At 39.2% G+C, this 17189-nt stretch overlaps 1 protein-coding gene across 1 annotated transcript in view; it reads left to right on the top strand.

The window, feature by feature from the left end:
* Positions 1–1820: 1820 nt before the first annotated feature.
* The window catches only part of LOC137240284 (uncharacterized), a 69116-nt gene continuing 53747 nt past the window's right edge, over positions 1821–17189 (top strand). The window contains exon 1 of the mRNA XM_067766331.1: positions 1821–1877. Coding sequence (XP_067622432.1) covers positions 1871–1877 — 7 coding nt within the window. The 5' untranslated portion in view covers positions 1821–1870. The remainder of the gene's footprint in view (positions 1878–17189) is intronic.

Genomic DNA, 17189 nt, shown 5'->3' on the forward strand with positions numbered 1-17189 from the left:
CGACTTCAATTAGAAGTCATCTTCAGGACTAGAAATACAAAAATACAAGTATTATAATAAAAAACATAAAAGTACATGTATACATTTGACTTACATCGTTGGATGTACCAGATCGACTAATTTAAAATCTGATATGACAAAAACGAAAATAAACATAAAAAGTAAACAAATAAAGAACCGTAATTATAAACAAAATTCTTAACTAACAACAATATAGCATAAAAAGTTAAACTGTGAGCGACACCCATAGCATAAGTATGTATTAAATTCCCACCAGGTAAATGTTGTTGTATAACACTCTCAGCATTAACTTTTGCAATTTTGCTTTACCAATTGTCGGTATGCGTGAGCGCATTGGTCTGTGTCTGACTTAAAATTCATTCTTTTATCGTTGGGTGTGCCGATGATGTGAAGCATCTCCAAAATATAGCGTTTCGTATAATGTTTTTCTTGTTGTAGAATTTCTACCTCATCAAATTGCCTTCACATATAACAACACTTTACAAAAAATATTTACAAATACAAAAAGCAAAATCGGAAAATATGAGAAATCTGACGTTATATATAAAATTAAATGCAACGGCGACGGGTCCCACGTATGCAATAAGGTATATGTGGGGACAACTAACTCCAAACTAAAGACAAGGATTTCCGCTCACAAATCAAACATAAAAAATAGGGACCACACTAATGATAACAAAACGGCCCTCACTCAGCATTGCAAAACAACTGGACACTCTCCGGATTTCGATGAGGTAGAAATTCTACAACAAGAAAAACATTATACGAAACGCTATATTTTGGAGATGCTTCACATCATCGGCACACCCAACGATAAAAGAATGAATTTTAAGTCAGACACAGACCAATGCGCTCACGCATACCGACAATTGGTAAAGCAAAATTGCAAAAATTAATGCTGAGAGTGTTATACAACAACATTTACCTGGTGGGAATTTAATACATACTTATGCTATGGGTGTCGCTCACAGTTTAACTTTTTATGCTATATTGTTGTTAGTTAAGAATTTTGTTTATAATTACGGTTCTTTATTTGTTTACTTTTTATGTTTATTTTCGTTTTTGTCATATCAAATTTTAAATTAGTCGATCTGGTACATCCAACGATGTAAGTCAAATGTATACATGTACTTTTATGTTTTTTATTATAATACTTGTATTTTTGTATTTCTAGTCCTGAAGATGACTTCTAATTGAAGTCGAAATATCGATAAATAAAAAACGATAATATATAACATATACAAATAAACAGTTTTATTTGTTTGTTATTTAATATTGTATGGCCTCGAGCTCGACAATTTACAAACAATTTCATTATTTTTAACAACTATAAACCGATTCCAACCATTAGTGATTTTCCTAGTCTAGAATTTGAAAGCACTTCCATTAAAAGAGTTGATAAGTTGAAATGCTCCTAGTATGGTTCGACTCTAACTTAAATTGGAACAATCATATAAGCAAATTGAAATTTAAGTTGATATCACTAAAAAAAAAAAAAATCACTAAACTTCCCCATATATCGAAATAGAAATAATATACCCAGAAAACAACTCTGGTGACTACGAAGCATATTTCATGTCTCAAATAGCACATTTAAACCCAATTTGGAGCCGGTGCGCAGATAACAAATTAAGCGAGTTACAAATATTACAAAATAAAATAATTAAAAATATTCTATTCCTGCCAAAAATTACCCCTTTAATTTGTCTATATTATAGTAATAACATCTAAATGGAGTATTGTCAAAATTAAGTTCAAAATTGATTTGACTTCTTTATTAAACAATTGTTTCTTTTAGTTTCAGATCCCTGGGAACTGCAATCTAAACAAACGGAATTAGTTGTGGGAAATGCAACGTAAGCATAAATAAATCGTGGGAATACTTGGGTGCCAATAAAGGCTTGTTAGCATTTAGTCAGCTTTAAGTTGAAATACGATAAGCTTCAAGTTACTAGACAGCGCACGGTGTAGACTGTCGTAGCGCAAGTCAGAATATAGGTGTGTACAAATGAATGTGAATGTATGTAAGAGTCAATGAATCTCAGGCCATACCAAAGCGAGCTCAAGGAACGCTACCCCAGCCGCCTTTGAAAGAATGGTCATACATTGTTTGTGCACAAACCCTGTATGACCATTAAATTTTGCATCTGTATATTTTGTTGTTTTGTTTATTCATTTGACGTGTGCCAGTATTTTATGACATAATTGCAACTCGATTTCAAAGAAGATTTATGTTCTTTTTGATTTCTTTTACATGTGTTTTTTTCCATGTGTACATTGTATGTTATGCGTACTTAATGGATATTATGAGTAAAGTGGAATGCTTTTATTTATTCAAGTGTGTGCAATTGCAATAAGTTTCTTAAGCCTATTTTTTTTCCTCACTAGGGTAGGCACCCTGTCGTTGGTGTGAGGGCTTAGCCGATCTCCATAGCGCCCGACTACGAGGCGGAGCAGTTTAGGCTTGACATCTACGCCGTTTCGCCTCATAGGAGGGCGGTGGGATGTCGGTGACCAAGAACTGCCAACCCCCTAATCCAGGGTGTTATGCGGACCGTGCCTATTGGACGATTTGCAGCCAAGGGATAAATTCGGCTGTATTCGAACGGAGCCTTCCCGATACCGAGCCACCTCGGGAAGTATTTATGGCCTTACCACAGTAAGGGGCGCTGCTGTGGCGGACGGTTCTTTCCCCGTATATAATACTGGACCATTGAGCCCGCCTTGTCGAGCAGGTGGTCGTACGACCAAGATGAACGAGTCATTACCTGATTGTAATAAGGACGATGTACAGAGGAGGACCGAGTCGCAATCCAAGGACGACAAATACGAATTAAGCGATGCGTCGGGAGAGTAGTGCTGATTCAATGAACTCCGTGTTGGAGAAGCACACAAATAAAAACGGAGTAGAAGAGTGGAGAAGAGTACGGAGCAGAGGAAGTAAAAGAGCTCTCTCGCAGTACCGTGCAGCACTAAGAATTGTACAACGCTTGGGAGCTGTGGTCGACCCAACAGAAGTGGAGATCGAGCGCTTGGAATGGGCCCATGAGGCGGTAGAAGTAGGTAGAAGGCAGTTGAAAAGGTTTGCTGCGAGAAACCCTCGGTTCTGCAACCGGTATGAGGAGGAAGAAGCGTCGAATGGCAGAATGAAGAGGCAACGTTCTGCTGAAGGCGACAAGCCTGATTTCAAGAGGCAGAAAGGACCCAGTCCTAGAGCCGCGAGGCAGGGCAGTCGCATAGACAAGACAAGTAGGCCCAAAGCTGTAAGACAGATGGGTTCCAATAGCGAGGTAGCAACTACCTCGAAAGCTGCGAGTCAGAGGGAAGTTCCAACTACGCTAGTAGGAGATAAGCCAAGGGGATATAACGCTAAGACTCCGGCTTTCTCGGAGATGCTAAAGGGAGTTAACGCTAAGGCTCCCGCTTTCTCGGAAGTGCCAAATGGAGATAACACTAAGACTCCGGCTTTCCCCGAGAGGATGAGAGATGTGGAAAAGCAGTCACTAACTGTGGCGCTGGTTGATCGTAGCAGCCTTTCGGACAAATGACTACTGAAAGGTGGAGATATGTGGAAAAGTAGCTTATTAGCTTAATGCTTAAGATGATGCGGGATCAACCAAGTAAGTTTCTTCCAACCTTTGATTCGGGGGGATGGTATAATGGTGTGAAGATGATAGCGTTCGACAACATCGCGAGCTTGCGCTGGCTGCAGGGAGTGGTTCCAAAACTCAAGGCACGAACGCGCGGTTTGAGGTGGTGGATAAAGCGCAAATCCCCACGGTACCAAAAGTTAAGGTATGGATACCATGCGTGATTAAGTCGGAGGATACACTGCGACTTCTGCAGAATCAGAATCCGAACATACCGACCCAGGATTGGAAGGTACTTACTGTATCTCGGCCTACCGAGAATGGTCAGTTCTACATCTTCCAAATAAACAAGCAGGCGGAGGATATGGTGTACACGCAGCTTGACAAAATGTCCTTTGGCACTGGCAAAATTCACATGCGACTCTGGAAAAGAAGTCCTGAGGATAAAAAACCCAACACGCTAGAGGTGGGTGAAGTCGAAAAGGACCTCAAAAGCCTAAGGGGAAAAAGACAGGTGCAGGTCCACGACGTCACCACGAAGGTGTTAGAAGAGGACCACCGCCAAATGGTGCTGTGATTCGCACAGAGGAACACCCAGCGCAGCAGTCATGAGAGGCTGAAGGGGGCCTCGAATACTCTAAACGTTTGGCGTTTTGGCGTTTACTACGCGCAAACGGAAGGACGGGTGGGAGCTGTAGTAATGGTAAGGAAACAGCTGCGTTCATATATGCTGCCTAATTACACCGCTGAGGACCTCGTAGCGGTGGCCGTTGAGCAAAAGAATAAGCAGGAATTTATCCTGGCATCCTGCTACATGGCCCATGCTGCGGAGGTTCCACCGATGATAAAAGGCTACTAAAGGTGGAAGGGCGCAAAGGGCGGTTGGTCATAGGCAAGATGCAAATGCGCACCACAATGCGTGGGGAGGAGCAGATACGAACGAGAGAGGCAATCTATATTTTGTTACATCCTGCAAACCAATTTGCAGATAGCCAACAGGGGAAATGTCCCTACATACATTGGTCCAACATCCAGAAATGTTCTGGATATTACATTGAGCTCCGAGCGTGATATATCAAGATATGATTGAATGGTTCCTGATAGACCATCCTTCTCCGACCATGCGTATATCAGCTTCAGCATCCCCCTAAAGAGGGTAGAGAAGGAAGGAACCTTTAGAAACCCTAAGTCAACGAACTGGACTAAATTTCAGAAACATGTATAAACAAAACTGGGACAACCCAAAGAGGTTGCCAATATGGAGGAACTGGAGGAGTCGTATGAATTCCTAACAAGGACGCTTATGACTGCGTATAACAAAGATTGCCCTCTAAGAAGATTCAGAGGAAAAGCAAAGCCGCCATGGTGGAGCAATAAGCTAAGTCTTCTAAGAAGATAAAAGAAATGTTTAAGCTCGGAAAGACCGCGGAAGCGTAGCGTGTCGAGTACAGGGATCTACTGATGATCTATAAGCGTGAAATTACCAGGGCGAAGAGAAACTCATGGAAAAGTTTCTGTACGGACATAGAGTGCTCCAGCGAAACAGCACGGTTGAAAAAAGTCCTAGCAAGGGGAAACATAGTCAAGGGACTAATAAAGAAAGAGAACGGGGAATGGTCACGTAATAGTGAGGAATCCCTTGAGGTGCTTCTCGACACACATTTCCCATCTGGAGACGGTTTAGAAGAGCCAGCAGACTTCACTCACACTTTGATCACGGAGCTAGTAGTGCCGGGCTTGGTGACCGATACCAAGATAGAATGGGCAGTGAAAACGTTTTCTAAATTTAAATCGCCGGGCCCAGACGGTATATTCCCGGCCATGCTACAAGTTTCAAGTAGGGCGGTCGTGGAATGGCTTAAGATAATATTCGATGGGTGCATAAGGCTGAATCATGTACCGAACTCTTGGAGAACTGCTCGTATAGTTTTCCTACCAAAGGCGGGAAAGATCGGTGACGTGTATCCCAAAGACTATAGACCCATTAGCTTAACATCATTTCTGCTCAAAACCTTTGAGAGGCTGATAGATGTGTATATAAAGTCAAACGTGGATGAAAAGCTGCTCTCCACAACACAGCATGCGTACACCAAAGGCAAGTCGGTAGACACCGCTTTGCATAGGGTGGTAATAAGCATAGAGAAATCCCTGGAATATAAGGAGTATGCTCTAGGAATCTTCTTGGGCATTGCCGGGGCTTTCAATAATGTTTCAAAATGGCCGATTATGGATTGTCTTAATTACATTAAAGTACATCCTGCCTTAATCAGATGGATTGGCTGCATGTTAAATTGCAGAAAGATTACATCACAATGGGGATTGTACGAGGCCACGAAATCAGTGGACAGAGCCACGCCGCATGGGTGCTATCACCTCTGCTGTGGACGCTGGGCATCAACCAACTACTCAGGCGATTCGATGAGAGACCCGTAAAACTTACGGTTTACGCAGATGAAGGATTGGGCGCTTCTGTATATTCATACCTGCGCATCTAATGTCGAGTTGAAAGTCAATGCGGAGAAGACGGATATGGTCGTGTGTACAAAGAGGCACAAGGTCCCAAATTGGACCTAAGGCCTAAGTTAGAAGGGGTGACTTTACAGGAGAAACCTTGCACAAAATATCTAGGAATCATCCTAAACAGCAAGCTGTCATGGAAGCTCAACGTGGAGACGAGGTTCAAGAAGGCCTCAATGGCACTCTATGCATGTAAAAGATGCAAATTTCGTAATTCCCCAACATTCCTTACAATCTATAAAAATTATCGAAAACAACAGGAAAACAAAATGTCTAAATCTTACTTACTTACTTAATTGGCGCTTAACCGTCTACACGCTTATGGCCGTCCAACAATGCGCGCCAGTCGCTCCTTCGCTCCGCCAACCGGCGCCAATTGGTCACACCAAGGGAGTTTAAATCGTTTTCCACCTGGTCCTTCCAACGGCGGGTTCCGATAGAAACACTTTCTTGGCCGGAGCATCATCCTTCATTCGCATAACATGGTCTAGCCAGCGCAGCCGCTGCGTTTTAATTCGCTGGACTATGTGGATGTCTGCATATAACTCGTACAGCTCATCATTAAATCTTCTTCGGTACTTGCCATTGCCAAAGCGTAGAGCTCCATAAATCTTTCGAAGAACTTTTCTCTCGAACACTCCCAAAGCCGCTTCATCTGCTGTTGTCATGATCAATGCTTCTGCCCCATATAGCGTACCCGTCCTATAAGTGACTTGTAGAGTATGATTTTCGTTCTTCAAAGTAGCATTTATTGGCACGATTGATTCATCGCTGGATTTCAGTGCTGATGTTGCTAGTGTTGATGTTGGTTGCCAAATAAACGAAGTTTTTTACTATTTCGAAATTATGGCTGCCAACAGTAGCGTGGTTGCCAAGACACGTATGTGCTGACTCTTTGCTCGATGACAGCAGGGACTTCGTTTTGTCCTCATTCACCATCAAACCCATCTTTACCGTTTCTTTTTCCAGTTTGGAGTAAGCAGAACTAACAGCGCGGGTGTTTAGGCCGATGATATCAATGTCATCAGCATATGCCAGTAATTGCACGCTTTTATAGTATATTGTTCCAGTGCGGTTAAGTTCTGCAGCTAGTATAATTTTCTCCAGCATCAAATTAAAGAAATCGCACGATAGGGGGTCACCCTGTCTGAAACGTCGTTTAGTTTCGAACGGCTCTGAGAGGTCCTTCTCAATTCTGACTGAGCCGCTGGTGTTGCTCAACGTCATTTTGCACAGCGGTATAAATTTTGCGGGGAAACCAAATTCAGACATAGCGGCATATAGGCAGCTCCTTTTCGTGCTGTCGAAGGGGGCTTTATAATCGACGAAGAGGTGATGTGTGTCGATTCTCTTTTCACAGGTTTTTTCCAAGATTTAGCGCATTGTGAAAATCTGGTCGATGGTAGATTTACCATGTCTGAAGCCGCACTGATAAGGTCCAATCAGCCGGTTCACGGTGGGCTTCAATCTTTTGCACAATACACTTGAAGGGACCTTATATGCGATTTTAAGAAGGCTGATTCCACGATAGTTGGTGCATTTTGCAGTATCCCCCTTCTTGTGGACTGGGAAAAGAACACTTAGATTCCAATCATCGGGCATGCACTCGTCCGCCCATATTTTGCGAAGAAGCTGCCTTACCAACACCTCGCCGCCGTACTTGAATAGCTCCGCAGGCAATCCATAAGCGCCACGGCCTTGTTATTTTTCAATCTGGTTATTGCTATTCTAACTTCGTCATAAACGGGCGGGGCGACATATATTCCATTATCATCGATTGCGGGATCGGGTTCGTCATCTCTGCGCGGTGAATCGCTGCCTTCATTTAGGAGAGCAGAGAAGTGTTCCCTTCATAATCTAAGCACTCTCTGGACATCAGTTACAAGGTCATCGTTTTCGTTCCTACAGAAGTTTGCCCCGGTCCTAAAACCTTCCGTCTGTCGTCGTATTTTTTGGTAAAATTTTCGGGCGTTATTCTTGGTGGCTAGCAGCTCCTCGCACTCACGCCTTTCTGTTTCTGCTTTTTTCTTCCTGAAAAGGCGTCTCGCTTCCCTTTTCAACTCACGATAGCGTTTAAACAGTCCTCTTGTTGCGCTCGCTTTTAACGTAGCCCTGTAGGCAGCGTCTTCTCTTTCGGATGCAACGCGGCATTCTTCACCGTACCAGTTGTTTTTTCGTGGCCTTCGGTAACCAATTTTTTCCTTGGCGGCAGTTCGAAGTGCTTTGGAGATATGCTCCCACTGCTCCTGTATTCCTTCAGGATGAGTTGTGCTCTCAGAGAGCAGGTGTGAGGGTCGAGTTGCGAAATCATTGGCAGTCTGTTGTAATTGAAGCTTTTCGACGTCTAGCTTTCCTTGTGTTTTTTGTTCCTTGGTTTTAGCCGCGCTGAGGCGGGTGCGTATTTTGGCTACAACGAGATAATGGTCCGAGTCGATGTTAGGTCCTCGGATCGTGCGCACATATAAAACACTGGAGGCATGCCGTCCGCCTATCACAACGTGATCGATCTGATTGCGAGTATTTCGATCTGGAGAGAGCAATGTAGCTTGATGTATCTTTTTATGCATGAACTTCGTGCTGGAAATGACCTTGTTTCGAGCACCGGCAAAGTCAATCAGCCTCAGTCCATTAGGAGAAGTTTCATTGCGTAGGCTGAACTTCCCGACTGTAGGGCCAAAAACGCCTTCTTTGCACACCCTGGCGTTAAAGTCGCCAAGCACGAATTTTATATCATGACGGGGGCAGCGCTCGTATGTGCGTTCTAATTGTTCATAAAAGGTGTCTTTCACCTCATCATCTTTCTCCTCTGTCGGCGCATGGGCGCAGATGAATGATATATTAAAAAATTTTGCTTTTATTCGGATAGCGGTTAGACGCTCGTCCACAGGCATGAACGCCAGAACTTGGCGACAAAGTCTCTGTCCCACCACGAATCCGACGCCCAAACTGCGCTTATTTGTATGGCCACTCCAATAGATGTCACAATTTTTGATCTTCTTTCTTCCTTGCTTCGTCCAACGCATTTCATGGATGGCAGTGATGTCAGATTTTGCTTTGACGAGGACATCAACCAGCCGGGCATCTGCACCAATCCCATTCAGGAGCGGATGTTCCAGGTGCATGCACCTCAATTCTTTGTCCTTCAAACGTTTGCCATGGTCGTCATCAATAGAGAGTGTATTTATCAGAGGCTTGTTGGTATATTGCATTGGAGTATGGTTTTACGTGGCGGGTCTCAAGCCCAGCGCACAACCCGCTCAGAAGGGGTGAAAATATTACTTGCACGTTTATATAGCGAGCCGCTTGCTCCAAGACAGACGTCCGCTTGCAGCCGCACCTAGAGGTGTACAGACGCTGCCGATGAAATCTCCCCCGGCTAGCCCTTAAACCGATTATGTCAGAGTGGCCTAGCCAGGTTGTCGCCTTCTCACATTAGCTCACCGCTAAACGGGTGTTTAGCGGCTACCCAGAGGATACTTGGCCGCAAGCGACCGGCAGTAGTGAGCTGATTGAACCGCATGCAAAAGAATCGCTCTGGCCATTCCCAGGTGAATGGCGGTCAAAAGCTTTCCCCACTTTCGTTGACTTCTACACACGGCTCCACCCTCCATTTTTTCGGAGCTTTGTAACATAAATTATTAAATAATAAATTTTAAATAAATATTAAATAATAAATTTTATTTCAATGGTGTCACTTGTGGTGTTAGTGTCCTCTGCTAACTGTTCTTAGTGTTCTACTACATTGTGGATAAAACAAGTGTGATAACTTCTGCATAGATGTCAAAATGACCAATAGAATGGATCACCTGATATCCCTTTCTATCAACCGCTGAAGATAGGTGGCCCTATGTGCCGCCATATTGAACACCCTGTCAAAACGCTACCAAATTCCGAAAAAGTTGCTATATTGAACATCCAGTTGACGGATAAGATATCACACTTATTTTATCCACAATGTTCTACTACATTCTCCAACCCATCGACGATAACTTTAACCGCTTGAATTCTGGAGCTCCATCGTGTTTCAGATTCATGCTCGACAGTTTTTTTAAAACATTTTTTAATAGATCCCATCGTGACGTTGACCGTGAGCAAAAAAGATATATGCTTTCAACTATTCCACAACCTGTCGCAAGTGTTCCGGATATATGCATGCATTTTTTAGTATAGAAATTTTTTTCAAGAAATCAGTTATAATAAAAATACAAATTATCCGAGAAGTTCTGCTTTGCGGACCATTTTGCGCCCCCCTGTGAGTAGCGCCCAGGGCAAGATACGCCCTTGCCCTCCCTCACTTCGCCACTGGACTTTAGGAGAAATGGGTGAACGAAAAAACTGAGAGTACAAAAGCAACGCAAGCTGAGGAATCAGGAATCAGTTTGATTTAAGCACGCATTAGTTGTGAAGTATAATTGTACTACTCCCGAAATAGACTAAATAAAGACCGTATTGCAATACAGAATATTGGAGTTATTTATTCGACAGTTCAGCGATGCGAACGTTAGTAGAAGGTGCAAATAATCGTAATCCCCCCAAATTCCTTACAGTATATAAAAATTATCAAAAACAACAGGAAAACAAAATGACTTAAATTTAGTTTTGACAATTCTATCTAGTTAAAAAAACACAATATATCTATATAAACCAAAGCTCGAAATCTTCAAACAACTCTTCAATTATAAATTCAAAAATATGCAAGTTTGAAGCTAGTTAAATAAATAAAAGAAACTTACAACAAAACAAGTAAGGAATGCTAAATTTGGGTGTAACTGAACATTACATACTCAGCAGAGAGCTTAGCTGCGTTGGTTTCGTAGGGTTTCGTAGATGGTTTATAAGTGGTTTTTAATTCCATATCACATACTTTTGCGAAATATCGACCAAATTGTAGACCAAGGGTGACTTTTTTGGAACGATTTTCCTTCATCCTTTTTCAAATAAGGGAAAATCAATATGTAGGAAAATGAAACTAGGGTAACCCTGGTATGTGTTTATATGACATAGGTATCAAATGAAAGGTGTTAATGAGTATTTTAAAAGGAGTGAGCCTTAGTTTATAGGAAGCCGTTTCGAGATGTCGCCATAAAGGTGGACCAGGGGTGACTCTATAATGTGTTTGTATGATATGGATATCAAATTAAAGGTATTAATGAGGGTTTTAAAAGCGAGTGGCCCTTAGTTGTATATGTGAAGGCGTTCGAGCAAAATGTGGACCAGGGTGACCTAGAACATCATTTGTCGAGTACCGCTAATTTATTTATATATGTAATACCACGAACAGTATTCCTGCCATGATTCCAAGGGCTTTTGGTTTCGCCCTGCAGAACTTTTTCATTTTCTTCTACTTAATTTCATTTCATTTATTTATTACGACTCGAAGAGCCTAGCTTATACAAAAAAAAAATTATTGCATTAATTAACAATAGGTACATCAGTTTAAATAGATATATGTATATATATATATAAACGAGGAAATATATATAAATTAGGAATACGTATCACAAACCAGCTCAGATCTTAGTATTTATTTTATCCTCATAGATTTGACGTAAGTGTATAACCTTTTTTTAAACAAGTTATTGTCACTATTTTTTATGTATTCAGGTATTTCATTGAAGCATTTTAACCCTTTGTAAAAAAGACTATTCTGTTCAGATTCTGTTTTATAATTAGGTAATTTGAAATCATTTCTTTGTCTTGTATTTCTTCCATGGACATCATAATTAACTCTAATATTTGTTCTTAAGTATTCAGGTAAATTTCCGGTTTTTATATTGTATATAAACTTCATCGTAAAGAAAAATATTTTTTGCTTCACGCTCATCCAATTTAAACTAAGTAGCATATCTTTTATTGGGGTATCATAACGTTTGTTTAAGATGAGCTTTATTCTGTATTTTTTGCAATTTATCGATTTGCGAATCTTTCATAACAAATAAAATTGTAGAGCAATATAAAAAGTAATGTTCAACAACGGATCGATATACTTTAGTTTTATAGTAATTACTTAGGTTTTTGCAGGTTCTTTGCATAATATGGTAGGTGTCACACCCATTTTACAAAGTTTTTTCTAAAGTTATATTTTATGTCAAAAAACCAATCCAATCACCATGTTTCATCCCTTTTTGCTTATTTGGTATAGAATGATGATATTTTTTTAATTTCTCGAAATTTTCGATATAGAAATAGTGGGCGCGGTCATAGTCGGATTTCGCCCATTTTTAATACCAAGATAAAGTGAGTTCAGATAAGTACGTAAACAAAGTTTAGTAAAGATACATCGATTTTTGTTAAAGTTATCGTGTTAACGGCCTAGCGGAAGGACAGACGGTCGACTGTGTATAAAAACTGGGCGTGGCTTTAACCGATTTCGCCCATTTTCACAGAAAGCAGTTATCGTCATAGAAGCTATGCCCTCACCAAATTTCAGGTGCCATATCTAAATTATTAAATAATAAATTTTAAATAAATTTTAAATAATACATTTTATTTCAATGGTGTCACTTGTGGTGTTAGTGTCCTCTGCTAATTGTTCTTAGTGTTCTACTACATTGTGGATAAAACCGTTATAACTATGTGACGTTGATTTCAACCTCGTGCTTTATTTAACGAATAGTCATTGTACATAGATATGTGTTTTCTAATGCATAACTGAACTAGGGTTACCTATATAGCAGAGCTGTAAAAAGATTGAATCAATTGAGTGTGCATTCTCTCAGCATTCTTTTAAAAATTTGTGATTTTTTGGTTGCATATTATAAATATCCATTCATGAATGGCTTAAAATACTTTAACTCAAATCTAAAGGGTGTGTGTTATTGAATGGTAAAATATAATTCAATATAGAGTGTGAATGTAGGAACCATTCCAACCCTTTATTGAATGTAAACTTGAAATGACTGCACACTTTTTTACCATTCAGTACTAATTTTCTTATATCAGAGTTGATATTTTTATACATCAGTAGCTATACAGGTATGTTAAAGGAATGCTTTCTTTAAAAGGTTATAAATATATGTGATCAAATATGTAATTTTTTAATCGAAACGGCGTATGTTCCGTCTAGCGTTCCATCATGTTCGTTTTCATGAACATGCGTTTATTTTTGACAGTTCATGTACGCTGTACCCTTGTGGCCAGACGATGATTCCTGTACTAAGCAAAGTATGTATTTGTGTACCAGATATTCAATTTTGTAAATGTTGATTGAGGTATCACAATAAAACCCATTTAATTATGATACAAAAGAGAAAGTCGCCCCACATTTAAACACGTCATCAAATATTTCATGTGGTAATCAAATGTAATTCCAATTAGAGGTAAATGTAGGGGTATATAATATTAAAGTTGTTATGACGCTTATAAAAAAATTAACAAGGTTTAGAATATATCAACAGCAAAACCATATTAAAAAGAATTAACTTTCATTAAGAGAAGCTTTTCAAAATTTTCGTCAGTTGCTGGTGAAAACAATCTCCCTACTGATGCTGATGAGGGCAAAGGAGTATTAAATTTCATATAGCACTTTTTCCGCTCTGTATACGTATAAAGCATTTCTTTACTAGTGCTGGGATCTGCAATATAATTGGAATATTCATTTTTGGCTTTATTGATTATCAAACTTTCGGATGCATCATCATCTATCATCTATGATTTTTGGAAAACTTTAAAATATATAATGTGATATATGATTAACCTAAAATTTTAATTACTTCGGTTTCCAAAATCGAAAAATTGGGGTCTATTGTTTAAGGAACTAGTTGCGACAATTTCATTTCGGCACTCCATCGAAAGAATACTTCTGACCCTCTCGCCCAATTCTGAAACCTTTGCGTCTCCATAAGTAGGATCCAGTGCATGTACCCATTGTAGCTTTACGTCTGGGCATAAAGTTGATGCAGTTATGGCTTCATCAACGTCTTCTTGAAGTGCAAATAAGTTTTTAAAGCGCTCTCTGATAGCCTCCATCAAGGGTGACACAATTTGCCAAAAATATCTTAGTTTATCTGTTGTAATTAAGTTGTTGTACTTTGTACAAATGGTGGCAAGTGTTGGCAACAGGTAACCATATAGCATTTCTTTATCATCCTGCAAGAAATCTACCTATTCGGCTAATGGTTTTAGCAAATGAATATAATCCTCCATATAAACAAAATCATTTTCATAAAATTTTTCAATTTCAAAAATTTCGCAAAGCGTATTAAGTTTGTCATTATGGGACCACAAAGAACATATGGAGTCGTACAAGGAGTTCCACCTAGTAGCAACAGGATACTTAAGCTGAGCTCCAAGAATTGTTTTGATCCTTTCGGAGCTTTTAGGCCTATTTACTCTAGCCCATAAGCTCGAGCACTTCGAAATTAACTAGAAATATAATATTATAGGTTGTATTATTTAAATGAGGGTGTAAGGATCTAGCTAATGGAATATTCAATACTTACAAAAGTGTGCTTCTCATACGCTGAGGGATACTTTTTGAAAATTTTTATAAAATATTTTACAAGTTTTAAATACATAGAGAAAAATAGTATATTACTATTGCATTTGCAAACCCACAGACCAGTATATAGATACAGTATTTGACCATATACCGCTAAGAAGAATACATAAAGGAACTTGTACTAAGACTTTTTATAATGAATTGCCTTTTCTTCAATTGTTTAATCACCAATTGAGGACGTTCAAATGTAGGTTAGTACTTTTACATGCAAGTAGCTTTTATATGGCACATTGGCAACACTTATTTAGAACGATGACAAATTTCGGAACAGAGATGTTGAAATATTTGTCATTTGCTTTTTTTATTATTAAATTTTTAGAACAATTTTAATAAAAATGCTTTTTCAATTAACTTCTTTGTGATTTATTACCATTTAAATAACGAAAAAACTGGCCATCACTGTCAATGACTAAATTTTTGTGTTGATATATTTGAAGTGGCTTTAATTAAAATGTTTGTGTTTCATTCAATTACTTCATTCTTGTTAATTTGTTTTTAAATCTGGCAATATCAAAATAACTCATTTGTATTAAATAACCACACGTCTGTATACATATATACTAATTAATAAAAAGTCACTTGATGTACGACTGTCAACGGAGATTCACGTGTTCTAATTAATAGGTTATGGGCCTCACGTTTTTTTTACATAAATAATTTTAAGAAAAATTAGTTGATCTTTAACTTTGTTTTACCAAACAATGGCTATCAATTATATACAAAGTGTGCCGAAATTGAAAGGCAGAGAAAACTACGATGAATGGTGCTTTGCGGCTGAAAACATGTTGGTACTGGAAGGAAAGGTTCACTACATTAAATCTAATTCCCAACAAGAAAAAAAAGTTGAGGAGGATGCAAAAACTAAGGCAAAGCTAGTATTGACCATAGACCCAAGTTTGTATGTGCATATTAAGGCAACTAACACCTCGGAAGAGTTATGGGCAAAACTGAAAGCAATGTCTGATGACTCAGGTTTTTCGAGGAAAATAACATTGTTGCGGCACTTAATCTCGTTACGCCTAGAAAACTGTAATTCAAGGACAACGTACATAACCCAAGTAGTTGAAACAGCACATAGGTTGAATGGTACAGGTTTTCAGATTACCGACGAATGGGTAAGTTCCTTACTTTTAGCTGGTTTGCCAGACAATTTTTCGCCAATGATAATGGCAATCGAACACTCTGGAATCAGTATAACTTCTGACGTCATCAAGTCAAAGTTGCTGGACATTGAAGTTTCTAAATTCGACAATGAATCAGCTAACGCTACATTTGTTGCGAACAAAGCACAAAGAAAATACGTGAAAAACAATAGCAAGCATACATACGGAATGTCAAATAAAGCGCAACTCAGTGCACAAAATAATATTACTTGTTATAAATGTAAGGAAGTTGGTCATTATAGGAATCAGTGTCCTCTATTGAAAAATAAACAATCGAATGCGTTCAGTGCCGTCTTTCTGAGTGGTAGTTACGACAAAAATGAATGGTACGTGGACTCCGGCGCTAGTTCACACTTAACAGCAAATCGGCATTGGATTGAAAACGTTAATAATTCCCCTGGCATGTTAGAAATTATAATTGCAAATGAAACAAAATTACCAGTTGTGTGTTCAGGAGAAATAAATATTGTCACTGGTTATAATTACGATATCACAGTAAAAAATGTGCTGTGCGTGCCAAATTTAACGACGAACTTCTTGTCTGTAAGTGCCCTGATCGAAAGTGGAAATCATGTATCATTTGAAGCCAACCACTGCTACATTCGCAACCAAAAAAATGTTCTTGTCGCCAGGGCAGACTTGGTTAATGGGGTTTATAAATTAGAGTTAAAACAATGTTCCGTTTTAGCAGCAAAATCATTAGTGAGCGCACAGCTATGGCACAGACGTTTAGGACATATTAACAGTTCTGAATTGAACAAAATGAAAAATGGAGTTGTTGATGGTGTAGATTACTCATTTAATAATGACATCAAGAAAAGTTCATGTGTGACATGGTGTGAGGGAAAACAAGCAAGATTGCCGTTCCCATCCAAATTGCACAAAAGCGACGACGTTCTGCAAATTGTACATGCTGATCTTTGTGGTCCCATGGAATCGAGGTCTATTGGAGGTGCAAAGTATATTTTGTTATTTGTAGACGACTATAGTCGCATGACATTTATATATTTTTTAAAAGAAAAGTGTGAAGCTTTTGAGATGTTTAAAGCATTCAAAGCAATGGTAGAAAACCAACAAAATAAGAAAATCAAGATTTTGCGTACTGACAATGGTGGCGAGTTTTGCAAGAAAAGTTTTGATAAGTTGTTATTGCAGGACGGTATACTACATCAAACCACTTGTCCATATACTCCCGAACAAAATGGTGTTTGCGAAAGGGCTAACAGAACAGTAATTGAAAAAGCAAAGTGCTTATTATTTGATGCTAATTTGCCAAAAAAGTTCTGGGCGGAAGCTGCTAATACAGCTGTTTACATAAAAAACAAATCCATTTGTTCAACGTTAGGAGACAAAACTCCACATGAAGTTTGGTTCTCTAAAAAACCGAACCTTGGTCAT

Source organism: Eurosta solidaginis, chromosome 2 (genome assembly GCF_040869045.1).
Source record: "Eurosta solidaginis isolate ZX-2024a chromosome 2, ASM4086904v1, whole genome shotgun sequence".
Lineage (NCBI taxonomy): Eukaryota > Metazoa > Arthropoda > Insecta > Diptera > Tephritidae > Eurosta > Eurosta solidaginis.